General features: G+C 43.4%; 1 protein-coding gene across 2 annotated transcripts in view; it reads right to left on the bottom strand.

The window, feature by feature from the left end:
• Positions 1-3,461: 3,461 nt before the first annotated feature.
• The window catches only part of FGF16 (fibroblast growth factor 16), a 42,904-nt gene continuing 26,385 nt past the window's right edge, over positions 3,462-19,980 (bottom strand). Inside the window, exons 2-3 of one of the 2 annotated variants that reach the window (XM_069211049.1) lie at positions 16,721-16,824; positions 3,462-4,455 (exon numbers count right to left, since the gene is read on the bottom strand). In XM_069211049.1, coding sequence (XP_069067150.1) covers positions 4,213-4,455; positions 16,721-16,824 — 347 coding nt within the window. In that variant the 3' untranslated portion in view covers positions 3,462-4,212. Of the gene's footprint in view, positions 4,459-16,720; positions 16,825-19,980 lie in introns of both variants that reach the window. The other variant, XM_069211040.1, reaches the window with a different exon arrangement.

Below are 19,980 nucleotides of genomic sequence, written 5' to 3'. Positions count from 1 at the left end.
CCAGGACCAAAAATGCAGGTACCCCCCGCAAAAACAGATAGTTTTGTATTTGATAATTTTGATATCTCCACATAGTGTTTTGTGACATTTCCTGTTGCAGGCACTAGCCTACCCACACAAGTGAGGTACCATTTTTATCAGAAAACTTGGGGGAAGGCTGGGTGGGAGAAAATTTGTGGCTACTCTCTAATTTTCAGAACTTTCTGACACCGAAATGTTAGGAAAAAGTGTTTTTTTGGACAAATTCTGAATTCTGAGGTTTGCACAGGACTCGGGGTAACAGAACCTGGTGAGAGCCCCCCAAGTCATCCTATCCTGGATTCCCCTAGGTGTCTAGTTTTTAAAAATGCACAGGTTTGGTAAGTTTCCCTAGGTGCCAGCTGAGTTAGAGGCCAAAATCCACAGCTAGGCACTTTTCAATTTCAATGTAAAAATGTGATGTGTCCATGCTGCATTTCCTGTCGCAGGCACTAGGCCTACCCACACAAGTGAGGTACCATTTTTATCGGGAGACTTGGGGGAACAGAGAATAGCTGAACAAGTGTTATTGCCCCTTGTCTTTCTCAACATTGTTTCCTTACAAATGTAAGACTGTGTGTAAAAAGACGTCTATTTGAGAAATGTACTGGAATTCACATGCTAATATGGGGACCCCGGAGTTCAGATGCGTGCAAATAACCACTGTTTCTCAACACCTTATCTTATGCCCATTTTGGAAATACAAAGGTTTCCTTGATACCTATTTTTCACTCTTTATATTTAAGCAAATGAATTTCTGTATACCTGGTATAGAATGAAAACCCATTGCAAGGTACAGCTCATTTATTGGCTCTGGGTACCTAGGGTTCTTGATGGACCTACCAGCCCTATATATCCCCACAACCAGAAATGTCCAGAAGATATAATGGGATATTGTCTATAGGAAAACTTTGAGGGATCGACACAAATGACCCCTTGGTGAATTTAGAATTTTGTCTACTTTTCAGAAATTTTTAGCTTTCCGGGATCCAGCATTGGTTTCTTACCCATTTCTGTCACTAACTGGAAGGAGGCTAAAAGCACACACAAATAGTAAAAATGGGGTATGTTCCAGTAAAATGCCACAATTGTGTTGAAAAATGTGGTTTTCTGATTCAGGTCTGTCTGTTCCTGAAAGCTGGGAGGATGGCGATTTTAGCACCCCAAAACCTTTGTTGATGCCATTTTCAGGAGAAAAAAGCCACAAGCCTTCTTCTGCAGCCGTTCTTTCCCATTTTTCTAAAGAAATAACATTTTTGCTGTATTTTGGCTAATTTCTTAGTGTCCTCCAGGGGAACCCAGAAACTCTGGGTACCTCTAGAATCCCTAGGATGTTGGTTAAAAAAAAGGATGCAAATTTGACGTGGGTAGCTTATGTGAACAAAAAGTTATGAGGGCCTAAGTGCGAACTGCACCAAATAGCCATAAAAAGGCCTGGCACCTGAGGGGGAAAAGGCCTGGCAGCGAACAAAATTCTCTCAACGTCTTACTTTCTTACAATCAGAAAGCATAGGTGACCAAAAGGAAGGGGTACTACAAACATCTATTGAAAGATATATCAGAGTAGATTGAGATAGTTGAAATCATCTTACACCAAAAACAAAGAAAAGTGCAACAAATTAAAATTGGCACATTAAAAGTAAACGTAAAGCCTGTGTAGGTAATATAATAATATTCCTATTTTATACCTACTTTATAGTTTAAGATAGTTTAAGATACCAAACCCAAAAACTCATAAGTATATGAAAATACAGTTAATAAAAACACTTTGTAACAACACAAGTACAGCGTAAAATTAAAGTGAAGTTCAATAATGTAATATAGCAGCATTGCTTTTTATATCTATTTTATACTTGAAGAAGGTTTAAGAAAATGTACCCTACTGAAATAAAGATAAGCATGTGAAAGTAAAAAAAATAGTAATTGTGCCTTTATAGTAAAACCGTACATTTAAATATAGTAATCCAGCAATATATCAGTTACTCGTTCACATATGTTAGTGTGAAGTCCACAAACAAAATATGACAGTGACTGCACTGTCTCTCTGGTAGAGGTGTGTTGAATTCTGCACCCCTGAGGCTTGAAGAACTGAAGAGACTGATTGATGCATTTACAAATACTTTGAGTTAAAGATTAACTTTTTGATTCATGTATTTTTTTTTATACAAGTTGCATAATAATATATGTTATGTTTACTGTTGTTTTTTTGTTTTTTTTTGGGCTACTTTACAGTACTACGACCGTAGCTGAAAAATTGCCTGACATTGTTTCATCCGAAACACACCGCGGTAAATTGAGGGATAATTTCTAAGCTACATCACTATGTGAAAAGCATTAGCATTTCATACACACCATGATGCCTGCATTGTAAAATGATTGATTACAGTTGCAATCATTGCATGAATTTGTTTTCCAATAAAGTATCAGCCCACATATTGGTGACCACTGATGAACTGGAAGAGATTCCATCCGTGGCAGTGTACAGTGAGATATGGTGCTTGAATTCAGCTGCGCAGTCCCGGGGAGCTATAGTCCCCAACTCGAGGACAGTCGCTGCAGGGTGCAGAGAACTCTTTGAAATTCAAGAACATTCACTTCACATGTGAGTGATCTTCCAAAAGGGATGCCCCATTGAATGCTTTAATAACTTGTAACAAAACCAGCAAGTTACTTCATGCACAAGCACCCAGCTCCTTCATACATTTTATCTCGCTGGCTTGGTACCTCGAAATAAATGTGCAAATATGTATCCATAAGTAGAACTGAAACTGCAACAAATGTGAGTGCAAATGCTTAAATCCGCTAAATGTGAAAACTGAACATGAACACAAAAGCCTCTCATAAATAAAAAATATTTTAACTCTATGCCAAATGGCCAGAAGCAGACTTATCGTAAAACACCCACTTTTGTAAATGAAATGGGAGAAAACGCAAACATTAGAAAAGACCTGACAAACCCTAAATCCGAACCTAAAACTTTTCAGAGTGGTTGATCACAGTGATTCCAATTGGATGCTGCAGACATGGCCAATGAGTGTGAATTAAATCTGCTTGGAGCACTGATGGAGATTTATTAATCTCCTGTCACCTTCTTGCAGACCTTGAAAAAGCTGAAAACATCTTCTGGCTTCCCAGTGATTTTGTTGTGGGACAGTATGCAAACTTACCTGTGGATACATGCATAGTTGGAATAAGTAGGGACAAACAATTTTAGGGAGCCATTAATCATTATTGGGTGCCCTGGTTCAGTGAGATTTGGGTCACACAACTGAGGAAAAACATTAGTGTTTGTTAATTCCTGAGAAGTGTTAATTTCATAAGCTAAACTGTTGGAAGTTGAAAGTTCGGCAATCACGTCTTCTTCAGTCTATTCACTGCATGTGCAAGAATACACACTGATCGATCACGGTGAGCAAATGAACAACAAGAAATTTAAAAAGTAGTCCACAATATAAAGACAATTTTATTGCCAGCAAGCTTTTAAAGTCAAAATTATTATTTTGTCTCCTTTATCAGTAGGACCTTTTTTTCTCCCTGTCGAAAAAAAATCCGGTCATAACATCTCTCATTAAAAATAAAGTTATTTTGAAATAAATAAATATATAAAATAAATATACTATACATTTTTTTTTATATAAATAGGGTTTTGTCCTTATGCACAGTATCCATGCCTGTATCTTAATAACGTTCCCCACAGCAGGAACATCACACGTCGGGATCAATCCATGAGCCCACACAAAACCAAAAAACCTCTTCTTCAGCAGGGTACCATCCATAGTTTTTTTTCCTTAGCATATATCAGTTCCAAGCTTATCAGCAGCATCTGTGTCAGTCTGTGGTGCCTCGTTCCCTGTTGCATCCATTAGTTGGGGGGGGACTTGTTTGCTTATTTCTTTTCTCTTTTTGAGTGTGATATTCCACATTATTTCTTTGAATAGACGTATGGACCAGAAAGTGAAGACCAGAAGTTATATGCAGTGATCCCAGGCCTTCTGGCACCACCCTCCCCGACAGAAATAGCCCAGATATACATTTAAGATGGCAAGGAGCGGTAGTGTGTAGAAGTCAATGTAAGTGCTTTTCTACGTTACCTAAGTAGTTTATAGGAATGACTATGGAAAGAGAGCTTCAGCGAGAAGACGGGGACCCAGATCCTGTATGTACATCACACCGAGAGCCATCACCTAGAAAACGTCACCTATAGTGGAAGAGATCTCTGTACATGACAGGGATTTTGGCCGTTTCCACAGGCCGCGGCAGGAAGTGGGTGAATTTCTGGTGTCTTTTAGTCCTGTATCCCTCGCGTGGGGAGCCATCTTTGTTTAAGGCCACATAGTACTGTCTCTCAGAATCCGCGTGCTTGTAGAGCGTGGACGCGTAGGTGTTGTACCAGTTCTCTTCAAACTGCTCACGAAAAACGCATTCCCTTGTTAACTTCTTCTGTGAAACAAAAAAAGCACTGAATTAAGATATGCTTTGCTTGAAGAATTTAGCAAGCTTCTGCATTTCCAGCCCAAGTCAACATCATATTTGTGAAAAGGCAGCATAACTGATGTAGTTCCAAATTGACTGAGGTTTGGTCTTTCATTAAATGTAACTTCCCCATCAACAATATAATCATGCATGTTGTAAATTTTATGTGGGGCCCGGGACAATAAAATGAAGCTAGTTCCACAAAAGACAAAGATCCATTTCAAATCTACAAATGGCCCTGCGCTCAGCCCGGCTCTCTCTCGCAGAAGTACCCCGCATCCGGAAAACCAGAACAGGAGGACGCTCCTTCTCCTACCTCGCAGCCACCGCCTGAAACGCCCTACCCCTCCACATCAGACTAACCAACTCCCTCCTCAGCTTCCCGAAGGAACTGAAGACAAGGTTTTTTTAAACCACCTCTCCGGTATGCGCTACACTCCCCCCCCCCAGCACCTTGAGACCCTAGCAGGTGAGTAGCTGCGCTTTACAAGCGCTGATTGATTGATTGATTGATTGATCTATCCATCTCAACTTTCTCTTCTAGAATTTTTAACAGTTCTACGATTTATTGGAACACATCATAATTGGTGTGTGTGTGGCAGAGAACAACTTCTTTTTCAATAATGTTCTGTCTTTCAGAGCTAGTGGTGCTGTCCCTGGGTAAGCAAGGACTTCTACACAGAGGGCAGGGTTTGTTTTTGAAAGGTACAGAGAACTGACAGTACCAATGACAGCTGACAGGAAGGTCGAAATTATGCTCTCTTTCGCAGCCCTGTACATCTAGAGGACAGTTACATTTCAGAAACACAAAGGTATCCATTGCTGAATGATAACCATTAACTGTCTAATTTGCAGGTGGTGTATATATATCATGTAAGCGTATAGTGTATGTAGAAGTAATTCATTTAGGACGTGTCAATGACTTCTGGCTATTTTGGAATGTTTGGGCACATTACTTTTTTCCTAACATGTCTTGTTTTATTGAATTTTTATAAAGATGAATTTATTTATTACATATTGATAAACTTTTCATCTCACCAGCTGCCCTATTACCACAGCTTAGGCACCACAGAGTGGCCTGATAACGAAAAAATATGTCTCACATATTTCTCATATTCAGTGGGTGCAAATGGAATTATGGGCTGCAAAGTCTAGATTATTCACAGAGTTGACTCTTCTCACTTCATGTGTCCTGGAAATGTATGCTACAGGCTTTCTGTCAATGCAGGCTTCTCCAACATGTAGCTCATGAGCTACTGGTAGCTCTCCAACTACCTGCAAGTAGCTCTTTCATGTACAGCCCAGACTGCAAAATTAGAAGCTTTTGCTTAGTTGAATTAATCTACACGTATACCAAGATTGAAAGGTATGTATTAGAGTAAAAATAGTGTGTATTTTAAGAACTTAGAAGCTGTTTGGAGAGAAATGTATTTAAAGGTGATATTTGAGTGATAAATCATATGGCGTTCAGGGGACTTATTAGTACTATTACCCTGGTGCCAAGGGCACTGCATCTATGATTGTTATGTATTACCCATTTAGAGGCATTCCATTTTGACAAAGCCTTTTTACAGTACTACTCTGAACCCTGCCTGATGTGCTGAGATGATCACTGATAGTAATCCTGCATATGGTGGCCACCAATGTAATCTTGTCTGTTGTGGTCACTATTATAACACTAATAATATTAGTAGCTCTGTATGATTTTCACTGAAAGTAAGTAGGTTCTGTTACAGAAAAGGTTGGAGACCCCTATTTTAATGCTCTTAAGGCTCTGAGACAATTCAATATTGGTTCTACCTTTGCCAAGAATGCAAGCAATTGTTGCCATGCCGAGGTGTACCCTTGGTATATGCCATTTATTATGGTAGACGATTGTTATGAGTAGGTGACCCAACTCTAAACTTTACCACAATCTAAGTCTCCAGGTATTATTGGTTAGAACTTCTACTCCATTTTAACAAAAAGAGAACAGCCCCAGGCAGCATGCACCCTGTAGTATTCATGTAGCTGTGTTTTTGTTTCTATACCATAACTAACAAGGTGATTGTAGGCAGCTTCGACCCAGGTATGAAGTGCACAAAAATCCTGCTAAAGAATATGGATTATGGAATTTTCTCTGTTTCTATTTTTATTCTATTATTTTTAGTTTATTGTTTTTATTTCTAATTTTTACATATTTATTTCATTTTTCAAAATACCAAGACTAAAAAAACGAAGTACTTATGCTTTGATTAAAACTGCACAATGCTCAGGTAGGTGGGCGTGGTCCATGCTCTTAAATAAAAAAGACTGCAAAACGTAAGTACAAATGCATAGTGTTGAATAAGACATAACATGGATGGAATAAAAGAACACAGAGGTACACATAGGTACACACACAAGAACTGGAACACCCTCCCCATCCACCTCAGGCAGTCCCCCACCCTGTCGCAGTTCAGGAAGGACTTCAAGACCTGGCTCTTTGACTGATCCTCAGTACCCCCGCCCCCACCTATCCCAGCGCCTTGAGACCCTCACGGGTGAGTAGCCGCGCTTTACAAATCCCTGATTGATTGACACAATACTAAAAAAGCCACATCATTCTTTTTACGCCCATGGTATATGCAAATCTCCTCTCACCGACAGCATGTCCCCTAGAGGAAGTAGATGCCAAGCAGGATTTATAATGTGTGTATCAATGTTTAACATTTTGATCAGCAGTACTGTATAAATGTTGTGTCAGGAACAGTCCAGTTGACTTCTTCAGGGCTAATTTACAAAACCCAGGCTATAGGGTAGTTCGTATATACCGACATCGTGAAGGTGCTCAGATGACTTACATAAGTGGGTCTGACACACAAAACGTTTGCCACGACCAGGCATGGCTTACACATGTGAAAGGTTGTAACTTCCTCATGCAAAGCTCACTGGTCAGTCATAAATCTATCTTTCCTGTGCAAGTGCCATTTGCACATGAATATTTTCTACAGAGAACAGGGTTAGGCAACATTTCCTTTTTCATTCTGTGGTAAGGCGAAGTAGACCATAGGACAAATTTGCGAACTTTCTTTGATTTGTTTACCCCCTGCTTCAGATGAAAAAAAGGCGGAAAGCTGCCAACAAGTTGCCCAGGAACTGCAAATTGCCAGGTTTTGTGGACTGTACTGCTTGTTCATGGCAGATAGGTCTTGCTTTTGCCACATAGTGGCTTTGCCAATTATTTTTTTTAGCCATGCTGTACAGCATCACCAATGCTGTGTAGCACGGCTAAAGAAAACAAACAAAAAAGGTACTCTGACTTGGCGGCTGCTGCACCCACCATACATCATGTGCACACATACAAACTTATAGATTTTTTTAATTGAATTGAAGAGAAAAATAACTAAAAAGTACATGGGGCAAAAGTGTTTTTTTTAAGCTGGGTTGAGCAATACAGAGGATGGGGAGGGAAGAAGCATCACAAAGGATGCACGTGGGAGAAACAACACAGAGGGAGCGGGTGGGAGGAAGCAACATGGAAGGAGCGAGTGTGGATAGCAACACAGAGGGTGGCAGTGGGGGAGAGAAGCAATGAGCAAGAGAGAGCAATATGGAGCAAAAGGAGAGGAGCACACAGAGAAAGCAATGCGGGGCAAAGGTACATGAGGGCAAGCACAACGTGCAGGGGGTGGGGGAAGAAGCACACGTGCAACAGAGAGCAACACAGAGTGCGGCTTAGGGAGAGAAGCACACACAGGAGACAACCAAAAAATACATGCACTTTCATGTAGTGCTTAACCCAAAAGAAGAAAGTAGTTCTTGAAAAACAAGCAGTGGAAGAAAACTAGCAATGAGTCTATGCTTTTAGGGAGGGACAAACACCAGAAGAGGAATGAAAGCACACATAAGCTAACAAATGAAAGTGACAGTAAAGGAAACCAGTGGTATACAATGGGCAGACTATAAGCCCACTGTGAGGTGACAAAATCTTTTCTCCAACAGATAGCTTGCACTGTGTGATAGGAGAGACCTGAAAAGGGCAATGTGGTCCATTTCGCAATTCATGAATTTTACCCTGAGCCCAACTCATTACACTTTGTTATACAGAAGTAAGAATTTGCAGAATAGTTTCTGCAGAGCTGTAGGGAAAAAAAGCAATGGAAAGTAAGGTCAGCTCCCACAGTCATACCTTTTTGGGAAAATTCTCAAATATTCTCAAGTTGTATACTATTAACTACACAGACTTTCACTTTCAAACTTACATGTTATCTAGATATGAGTGCTGCCGAAAGTGTTGGAAAGTGCAACTACAGTCATCTTTTGACAGGAGTACTAGGAAGGCTAATCATTTTTATGCAAAAGAAACTTTAATAAAAAGAACATAAAAAACATTATTGTATATCTCTCTAACAGGCTACGGATGCCCCACACCTGGGGATCAGAACCAGGATTGTGTGTGCGCGCCAGACGTAAATTTAAAAACTCATCTGTAACACATCTTTTTTATATATGTGTTGGTGAACAAGGCTCATTATGTATAAATGTAGGCCAAAGACCCTCATGGTGTCATTCCAGATTTTCGTTAAAAATATCCTTATGCGTAATTGAAGAGTCTTATGCGGTTGCTCAAGGTTTGCATTGAAAATAATGGCAGAAAAAAGTAGGGCAAAAAAAGTTGTATCAAAAATGTTGTGTACTGAAAAAATTGAAAAAGTTGTGCTACAAGAAAAAAGCGAAGAATGTTGTGCCTTGTATGGCAAAGGAAAATGTACTGGGAGCAGGGTCCATGGGGCCATCCTCCTACTAAAGTAGAGAGGAACATTTACAGTGCGGTGGGGAAGAGGGTGGATTTGTAGGATTCAGGGAAGGGTAGCTTTAAGGGTTAGTAATTTGTTGGTAGCGTTCAGGGATTGGAAGCATTACGGTGTAATAAAGGGTTTTCAGCATTCATGGAAGGGTGTGGAAAAGGGTAGTGCAGGGTTTTAGGGTTTAGAGAAGGGTAGCGTTGAAGGGTAAAAAGCAGTTGGTAGGGTACACACATTGGTAGCATTTAGGGGTAGTTAGGTGCTTTTAGGGTTGAGGGTAGGGGAGAGCAATGGGTTTCTAGTGTTCAGGGAATGACAACATCAAGGGCTAGTTCAGGATTTTTAAGGCAGGTATGGCAGAGTTAGATAAATGAAAGAATGCATGTAATAAAAAAGACGTTTAAACCAAATCAACTTTAAAAGCCTACTTTATTACATGTAACTGCAATTATATTCATATCAGATGCATGATACTACAAATAGTTAATCAACTCAGAATAAATGAAAATGCTCCAAAATGGATTGCTCTTACCCCAGAGATAGACAAAGTATGGTATACCTTTCACATTAGCTCCTCACACCTCAGTCCCTTAGGGGTCCATCATATCTACTCTATTGTTCAACATCTGCCTATTCCCCTTACCAGACCTGATTACATCATTCAACATCACCTATTACAACTATGTGAAGGACGCTCACATCATTCTCTAAAAGGATGAAGACCTCTAGAACTAAAAAATTTACTACTGCCTTCGCACTATAAATGCATGGATGATGGGTAACCATGTACAGATCAACACCGCAATGACAGAGATCATCACCTGCCAACAGTGACAAAAATACCAGATTACCTCATGTGCCCAAGGAACTCAATCCCCCTCCAACAAATCAGAGGAGTCAGAAACCTAGGGGTAATTATGGATTCAAACGCATCCTTGATACCCAATGCCAGCAGGGTCACAAAGACACCATCCAACCTCACACTTGCTGCTCATGTAGGCAAGCGCTCCAGTGCACCACAGTAAGTAGTAAGTGCTCCATAAATGCTGCAATGCAATAAAAAAACAGTTCTGTAAGTGGCTGACAGTTCTGTAAGTGGCTATCTGAGATGCATTTGTTGCATTAACTTAAGCCGTGTTGCATCCACTGGAAATAATTAATCACCAACCAGTATAACTGAAAGTCAGTGATTGTTTGGCAAAAAAGAGGCAAGTGGACCTTTGCACTGAATTCTATTTACTGAAAATACACCATCGTGTTAGCAATGGGTTACATTGACAGCAACAAGGGACTATCCAATAGAGATCTGCATGTTTGTGCTTTGAGAGCTCTCTAATAGACCGTCCATCTTGGAGAAGTAACAGGTCTGCTGTCTGCTTTTTCCAGCTGCTGCTAAAAAGCCAGTTCAGGTCTTGCAGCCTCAGCTTGTGCCAGTGACGAGGCAAAGGACCTCTCGTGCTTTGAAAATAAATATCTATCAGGCCTGATTTACGGCTTCAACAAAAGGATCCGAGCTCAGCTATTAAGTGCCAACAGAAAGGCAGACACCTGCCCTGGCAAGGCTTTCAGCACCACATCAAAAGAGCGCCGCCTTTCATCCCAGGGAGGCAAGGCATCGCCTGCAAGATGGGAGCTGACTCGTCTCTCTCTAAATTACTAGCCAAGCCGTGGCTGTAATTATATCGCGTGTCACTCAAAAATGTGGCCTAGAGAAATTGGCCGTGAACTCACCATCACTGGTTGTCAAACACTGCTCCCCCACCTCGAGAATGCTGAGCACTCAACCACACACCTTTTCAATGTTTGTATCAAAAATGGATCACGCTAGCAAAGTTGTTGTGGGACATATCCTCCAATAATTGTGCACATGCATGTGAAGCACACCTGTCAAAAAATATCCACGAGTTTAATTTGAGGGATGGGAGAACAAAGGAAGAATACATCGCTAACGTGGTGAACCCACGCAAAGCCGAATATGTTGGACAATTCCCAGTCATTGGCAGTGTAAGTACTGTGTGAGTTTAGGGGAGTGCACCAGCCGCTTCCATTTTATGGGTGGTGCCAGGGAAGGGATTATTTCACATGGAAAAATCTTTGATGTGAAAAAGTGCCACAATCCATGCACCGTAATCCTAATTTTTCAGCCTGCTGACAATCGACAGCGGTGGGGCTAGAGCTGACAGGCGGATTAAGCCTTCCACGTTTGTGAAACACAAACAAAATCAGGAAAATGTTGACTTTACTCAGTATTGTGACCACGTTGATAACTCAGCACGCGTGAATACTCAAAGGCAAAGGACATTTGGGGAGTAGGAGCCCCTTGAATACATGGCACTGATGTGGTGGCTTTGGCTATTGAATGAACATAGGCCTAATTTCACCCTGGGAAGGGTTCGCTAAAGATAAACAATTGACCAATGAATGAATAGCGCCCTGCCGCAGCTTCTCGGCGCTAGACTTAGATCAGTGATATCTGTGACATCTTCATTAGAAGTCATGTATTCAGTTTTAGCCAAAGGCATCTCCCAAACACTCTAGAGCCCGGCAACAGAAGCACCAGGAGATCGGGGCACTTGCCTAAGATCAGAAGGTGCGCCGAAGGCACAGCTATGCTGGGAACAAGGGATGTAAATTGTGTTGCTGTCTCCGTGAATGATTTTTTATATATGCAAACTGAGTTCATAATCAAATTATAAAATGTGTACTTCTCACCACTACCCTTTTATTTCCTCACTGTGACTTGTGAAAAGGTGAGTCCAATACCAGGGCCCTGTAGATGACAGATTTTCGGATGACAGCATTACAGGCAGGCAGGCCTGCAAGGACATGAAAGGTGAGCAGCTGAGAGCAAAGGCGAGCATGAGAGAGGGAACGAAGCAGACAGAAAAGGAGACATACCGTCGAAGAGCAGGATGGTGAGGGACTTGGAGAGCAACAGGCAGAGAAACAGTGAGACAACCAGAAAGCTGGACTAAGCGGCAAAGGCAACCAGAGAAACACAGAGGAGAAGAGAAACTCATCCAGAGAGGCAGCTAACTAGAGGCAGCTAACTAGAGGCAGCTAACCAGAGGCAGCTAACCAGAGGCTGGTTATCAGAGGCAGAGAACCAGAGACAGATAACCAGAAAGCTAGATGACCAGGAAAATAGATACCGGGGGAGAACTAGAAAGGAAACTAGTAAGAGAGGCTGATAATTAGAGATGTAACTAGCCAGAAAGGCTGATTAGGATAGAGGAAGATGACCAGAGAAACATAACTGGAGAGAAGGGTGGCAAGGGAGGCAGCTGGTTAAAGAGGTCAATAGCTACAGAGGAAGGTGACCAGAGACAAGTAACTGGACAGAGGGGTAACCAGAGAGGCACCAAGCCATAAAGGCTCATAACTAGAGAGGCAGCTAGCCGGACAGGCTGATAACCAGACAACAGCTAGCCAGAGAGGCTGATAACCAGACAACAGCTAGCCGGACAGGCTGATACCCAGACAGCAGCTAGCCAGAGAGGCAGCTAGCCAGAGAGGCTGATAGCCAGACAGCGGATAGCCAGAGAGGCAGATACCCAGACAGCAGCTAGCCAGAGAGGCTGATAACCAGACAGCAGCTAGCCAGAGAGGCAGATACCCAGACAGCAGCTAGCCAGAGAGGCAGCTAGCCACAGAGGCTGATAACAAGACAGCAGCTAGCCAGAGAGGCAGCTAGCCAGAGAGACTGATACCCAGACAGCAGCTAGCCAGAGAGGCAGCTAGCAAGAGGGGCTGATAACCAGACAGCAGCTAGCCAGAGAGGCTGATAGCCAGACAGCAGCTAGCCAGAGAGGCTGATACCCAGACAGCAGCTAGCCAGAGAGGCAGCTAGCCAGAGAGGCTGATAACCAGACAGCAGCTAGCCAGAGAGGCTGATAGCCATAGAGGTCGTTAACAAAAAAGGAGGCTGAATCTAGCAGCAGCTACCTGGAGGGAGGGATAGCAGAAGGACAGCGTGCTGGAGACGCTGGTAGTTACAGAGGCAGCGAGCCAGAGAGGCTGACAAATAAAGTGGTCGACAAAAGCGAGGAAGATGACAAGAGACGCATAACTGGAGAAAAATGGGATGACCAGTGAGGCAGCTTGCCAGAGAGGGCGATTCCAACATAGGGAGAAGACTAGAGAGGAAGATAAGAGGAGAGGGGGATGCCAAGGCAGGCAGCTAGCAAGAGAAGCAGCTAGCCAGGGATGCAGCTAGCCAGAGAAGCAGAAGAATAGCAAGGACGATGACAAAATAAATATCTTGAAAGAAGGTTAACCAGAGAGTCAAATGAGCAGAGAAACATAACTCCAGCATTAACGTCATTTAGGGGTCACCAGAGGTTGCAGCTGCGATCCCTAGAGTGCCCCTTGCGACCCCTGTCATTGCCTTTACGACCCCTGCCCTCAGCCGTGGCAAAATAATTGCATGGAAGCGGGGGGGCTCCTCCTAATGGGCGCTGTTAGGGTTCCCCTTTCCTGGGTTCCTGACAATTTTTTATTACACATATAGTGAATACAACTATTCACTGTTAGTGTAATAAAATCGGAGTACAACTATCTGGAATCTGACCCTATCTGGCAGCTGAGGTAGGTAAAAATACTTTAAAATGTATGTTGTGTGCATGCTTGTGGGTGAGAGTGTATTTATGTGAGAGAGTGTGTGATGTGTGTATGTGTAAGAATGTGTGTGTATGTGAAAGTAAAGGTCAAACGGTGTGTGATGTCACTTCCGCTAACCCTGGAATTCTGGTGAATTGACGCCCATGAACTCAAGACAGGGCTAACCGAGAGGCAGCTAGCCAAGGAGGCTGATACTCAGAGAGGCAGCTAGCCAAGGAGGCTGATACTCAGAGAGACAGCTAGCCAAGGAGGCTGATACTCAGAGAGGCAGCTAGCCAAGGAGGCTGATACTCAGAGAGACAGCTAGCCAAGGAGGCTGATACTCAGAGAGACAGCTAGCCAAGGAGGCTGATACCCAGCAAGGCAGCTAGCCGGACAGGAGAGACAGCTAGCCAAGGAGGCTGATACCCAGCAAGGCAGCTAGCCAAGGAGGCTAATACTCAGAGAGACAGCTAGCCAAGGAGGCTGATACCCAGCAAGGCAGCTAGCCGGACAGGATGATACTCAGAGAGACAGCTAGCCAAGGAGGCTGATACCCAGCAAGGCAGCTAGCCAAGGAGGCTGATACTCAGAGAGACAGCTAGCCAAGGAGGCTGATACTCAGAGAGACAGCTAGCCAAGGAGGCTGATACCCAGCAAGGCAGCTAGCCGGACAGGATGATAACTAGAGAGGCAGCTAGCTGGAGAAACTGATAACCAGAGAGGCAACTAGCCAGAGAGGCTGACAGAGAGGCAGCTAGCCAGAGAGGCTGATAAACAGAAAGGCAGCTGGCCAGAGAGGTTGATAACAGAAAGGCAGCTGGCCAGAGAGGTTGATAACAGAAAGGCTGCTAGCCAGAGAGACTCATAACCAGAAAGGCAACTAGCCACAGAGACTGATAACCAGAGAGGCTGTTAACAGGAGAGGGAAATGGTAAAAGGTAACTCGAGAGAGGGCTAAACAGAGAGTCAGCTCGACAGATAGGCTGATAACCAGGGAAAGAGATAACATGCTGGCTAAATTACCACAGTTGCAAAAAGTCAGAGATATACATTATCGACAAATCAGATGAACAGAAAAAGAAACATGTAGCGAAAGGGTTTTATGCCTTAATACTGAATTTAGAAAATTGTGCTACGAGAATATCGAGACGGCAAGTACCTGTAAGCAAGTGTAGACTTATTTTACTTAACTCTACATCCATGGGCCAGATGTGCTAAAAGCTTTTCATAAAATACTTGTTGCAATTTCCGACTTGTATTTTTGGGACCAGTGCAATATTTTATGAACTGATCTAAGTGCTAATAGGTAGGTTTGAAAAATACCAAATTGTAGTGGGTTGCAGTTTGACTTAACTCATTAATATTAATGTGGTAGGTCAAACTTTTTTAAGAATTAAAAAAAATTTGTCAGCATTCACAAATGGTAAGGGATCCCTTGGGTACCCCTTACCATTTGTGTATGGGTTACCACTACTTGTGTGTAACCCACACAAAATATTAATGTTTTGTAATGAGATTTAGGGCCTGATATAGAGTTTGGCAGATGGAGTTACTTCGTCATAAACCTGGGAATCGTAATACCGCAGACGGGATATCTGCTATGTTTGTGATGGAGTAACCCACCTCCCATACTCTAAAGCAGGCCCTTAATTCGCAAAGCATTAATACATCCCATTCTGATTTGCTAGTTGGAAGGGATGCCCTAAAACACCCCTTCCAAATTCCAACTCAATATGTAGTCGCAAACCCAAACTTGGATTCAGTAATATGTTATAGTGTCACAATTTGTGTTTGGTATATACCACAAGGTCATTTTATGGTTACAAACAGTCCAGTTTTGTGAATCAGATTCTTTGCAGCTACAAAACGCCTTAGTACATCTGGCCCTATACAGCTTGATGATTTGTTGGTCAAAGGTACGTTGAGGTGAAGTTAAAAATAGTAAATCTATACTTACCTATTTGCATTGCTCTTCTCAATATTATGTTCCTCAATATTTTAGGCACAGCAGTTTGGTAGCATTATGTTTCTGTAGTCAACATTTTGGCATCCAGAAAATGAAAGGGGGATATATATATGTATATATATATATATAGCCAGAGGGCAGCTAGACCAAGAAGATGGTAACCAGAAAAGTAGCTAGTCAGGGAGGTTGATAACTAGAGAAGAAGAATGGAAGAAACAGACAGTTGGAGAGAGAGAGGAGATGAAAGAGCCAGGTAGCCAGGGATGCTCCTAAACAGAGCGGCTGAAAAGCAGATAACCAGAGCAGAAGATAATCTCAGATGCTAAGGATAACTGGAGAGAGATGACCTGAAAGGCAGCTAGTGAGAGGGGTTGTTAACAGGACAGGAAAATAACCATAGAAATTGATAACTCTAGAGAGGGTTAACCAGAGAGACATCTATAAAGAAAGTTAACCAGATAGACAGCCAAACTGGGTGCCAGAGACAGATGTAGTTAAACAGGGTGTTAGGTAGCTAGTGAGGCAGCTAACTAGAGAAGATCAATATCAGAGGGACAGGCAATCAGAAACATTGATCCCAGAGATGATGAAGCCATAGGGGCAGGGAAGTGGCGAGATAGATAACCAGAGAGACAGAGAACCCAATAAATTGAATATCAAATGATACATCTGGGATCATTTTCCAATGTCTCAGCAACTCAAATATACTTCCAAACGTATGGCTGTCCTATCTGAAATTGGCACAACATGCATTTTTGCATGATCGCGAAGTCTATACTTCACTAGGTCACATGACATGTTCTTCAAGCTGTTCAAATGTGACAGACATGAGGTCAGCTGCTGATCCCTCATCACATATTAACAGATGGGTGAACCACAAAAAACACAGACTTACCGATCCATACAGCTCTCCCCGCTCGTTCATCCCGAGGTAGAGTCCTGAATCCACCCCGCGAATGCTGACAAGCCCCACTGCCAGGCTAATAAACTCCAGAATTCCTAAAGAAAGAGAAAACATCCAGACTATGAAAAGGAAAAAAAACAAGTTGAGCTGAAAGTGGTTGAAAGAAATTAAAACGTGTATAGTCATTTAACTTGTAGGTTATTTGTAGGTTTTACTGTATTGCAAATGTGTAGAAGTTTGCAGTCTTTAGCACTTCAGGACATTTAATCCACCAAATTTTCAAGTCACTAATTTTGTAATGTGGGCACCTCTGTACTCCATTTCTTTTTCTCTAACCTCTGCCATTATCCCATTTATGAAATGGAAGCAGGCCAGCGAATGGCATCTACCTTCCTCCCCCTAAATCCCACATTTCTCTTCCCCTAATCTATCTGTTTTTGGTGACTTGGGAAATTTGGCGAATTTAATGTTTGCTATATTTTGTTTATTTAAAAAAAAATTTTTTTTTAATGAAATTAGGGCCATATTTATACTTTTTTAGCGCTGCATTTGCGTCATTTAAGTGTAAATATGGGCCTTAGTTTTTATTGTTTTGATCACACAAAAAATATTCTAGTAACGTTGTTTGACATTGCTTAGTTTGACCTCTCTCAGTCCCGTCCACCCTCACCATCTGACAGCCCTGGAATCAGGAGTGAGATACAGTTATTGAAGTCTCCTAAATCAATCTACCTCCCAGCCTTAGAACCAAACAGACAGTCCCTCTCCCTTCCACCCCGCGGCGGTTAGTGTCGGCTCCCCTTCCCACGTCCACGGTTCCAGGGCCGCTATCCCCTGTGACCTAGCTGGCTCCACAGGTTGCCATAGCTGCCGCTTTCAGTATCGCATCCCCCAACATTTTCCCAAATTTCCGCGGGCAGCCTCTATCCCTGTATACCTCTCTTTCCATCTGCATGCTTTTATCAATTCCGGTTTCCCAGTTCCTTATACTAGATGTTTGACCACAGCCCCAATTCTGAGCAATGTCTCTCTTTGCCACCATACACCCAATATTTACCAGGATCTTTTTTATTTTGTTAAATTTTGATGTGGTATTTAAAGGTATGGTTTATTTAAAAAAAAACAGAGCATACTATTATGAATCAGAAATTATACACAATCACGGGTCCAAAAATAACATAACATGAGTATTTGTAAAGCACATGTTCACCCAGAAGGGCATCTTGGCACTGAATAATAGATGTTTATTGTTAACCAACTCAATGGTACTCATTTTATCGACCTCAGAAGGATGAAAGATTGAGGGGACCTGCCGAGATTTGAACATGTGACCATAAGTTCAAACACAGGCCCCTACAGTAGACGCATTAGCCCACTAAGCCACCACAAAATCAAACTCTCATTTCAGTGGAAAAGCAAAACCCTGTAAGAAACACTTCTGCAGATATTGTTATACTGGGGTACTGTGAAATGACATTCTAAATGACAGGCCATCTAGTGGTTATATAGTGGCCACCTTTAATTCTGGCCTATTAGACCTTGACAATCTTCCAATAATATTAACAGTCTTATTAATAAGAAAAAGTGGAACTATTTTTTCTAATCAAACACATACAAACACCAGGAAACAACATATAGACATATGAAGAAAGTGCCAGTATGCCATAATAATGCTTTAAAGCACTATAGAAATGTCAATAACTTAACATATGGGACTGAATAGGAAGCCATGTAGCAGACACAAATGGCAGAGTTCTGGTTGGCTTACATGGGCTGCACGCACGGTTACCTTTCCCACCCCGGATTGCTCGCTTGAAACTGATATGTAGCCGCTTTTTGAAACCTCACTGCCCTTGTTTTATGGCCCCTTTTCTAGGTTTCCCACGCTCCCCCATTTTGGACGCTGCTGTAACATGAGCATGCTATGGGGTTTCCTTTGCCTGTGCACAGGCTCAAAAGATTTATATCCCCGAGTGGGGCAGGATTTATTCAGCTGTTGCAATGCTAAAGAAACCCTTGGAATTTCCATGATAGTCTGGCCGCTGGCAACAGGAGGGAGGGGGCCTAAAGGAGTCAGGCTGTGGTACACTGGGGCAGATTGGGACAGACTGGGACAGGCTGAGGCAGACTGGGGCAGATTGGGACAGACTAGGGCAGATTGGGACAGCCTGGGGCAGATTAGGTAACACTGGGGCAGATTGGGTCGGGACAGACTGGGACAGGCTGGGGCAGATTGGGCAGATTGGGACAGACTAGGGCAGATTGGGGCAGATTGGGACAGCCTTGGGCAGATTGGGTAACACTGAGGCAGATTGGGTCGGGACAGACTGGGACAGGCTGGGACAGACTGGGGCAGATTGGGACAGCCTAGGGCAGATTGGGGCAGATTGGGACAGCCTGGGGCAGATTGGGTAACACTGGGGCAGATTGGGTCGGGGCAGACTGGGATTGGGTCGGGGCAGACTGGGACAGGTTGGTGCAGACTGGGAGAGACTAGGGCAGATTGGGACAGACTAGGGCAGATTGGGACAGCCTGGGGCAGATTGGGTAACACTGGGGCAGATTCGGTCGGGGCAGACTGGGATTGGGTCGGGGCAGACTGGGACAGGTTGGTGCAGAGTGGGAGAGACTAGGGCAGATTGGGACAGACTGCGACAGGTTGGGGCAGACTGAGACAGGCTGGGGCAGACTGAGACAGGCTGGGGCAGACTGAGACAGGCTGGGGCAGACTGGGGCAGATTGGGACAGACTAGGGCAGATTGGGACAGCCTGGGGCAGATTAGGTAACACTGGGGCAGATTGGGTCGGGACAGACTGGGACAGGCTGGGGCAGACTGGGCAGATTGGGACAGACTAGGGCAGATTGGGGCAGATTGGGACAGCCTTGGGCAGATTGGGTAACACTGAGGCAGATTGGGTCGGGACAGACTGGGACAGGCTGGGACAGACTGGGGCAGATTGGGACAGCCTAGGGCAGATTGGGTAACACTGGGGCAGATTGGGTCGGGGCAGACTGGGATTGGGTCAGACTGGGATTGGGTCGGGGCAGACTGGGACAGGTTGGTGCAGACTGGGAGAGACTAGGGCAGATTGGGACAGACTAGGGCAGATTGGGGCAGATTGGGACAGCCTGGGGCAGATTGGGTAACACTGGGGCAGATTCGGTCGGGGCAGACTGGGATTGGGTCGGGGCAGACTGGGACAGGTTGGTGCAGAGTGGGAGAGACTAGGGCAGATTGGGACAGACTGAG

The sequence above is a fragment of the Pleurodeles waltl genome, chromosome 2_1 (assembly GCF_031143425.1).
Source record: "Pleurodeles waltl isolate 20211129_DDA chromosome 2_1, aPleWal1.hap1.20221129, whole genome shotgun sequence".
NCBI lineage: Eukaryota > Metazoa > Chordata > Amphibia > Caudata > Salamandridae > Pleurodeles > Pleurodeles waltl.
Note: the sequence above shows the minus strand (reverse complement) of the source record. Positions and strands in the feature narration are given on the sequence as shown.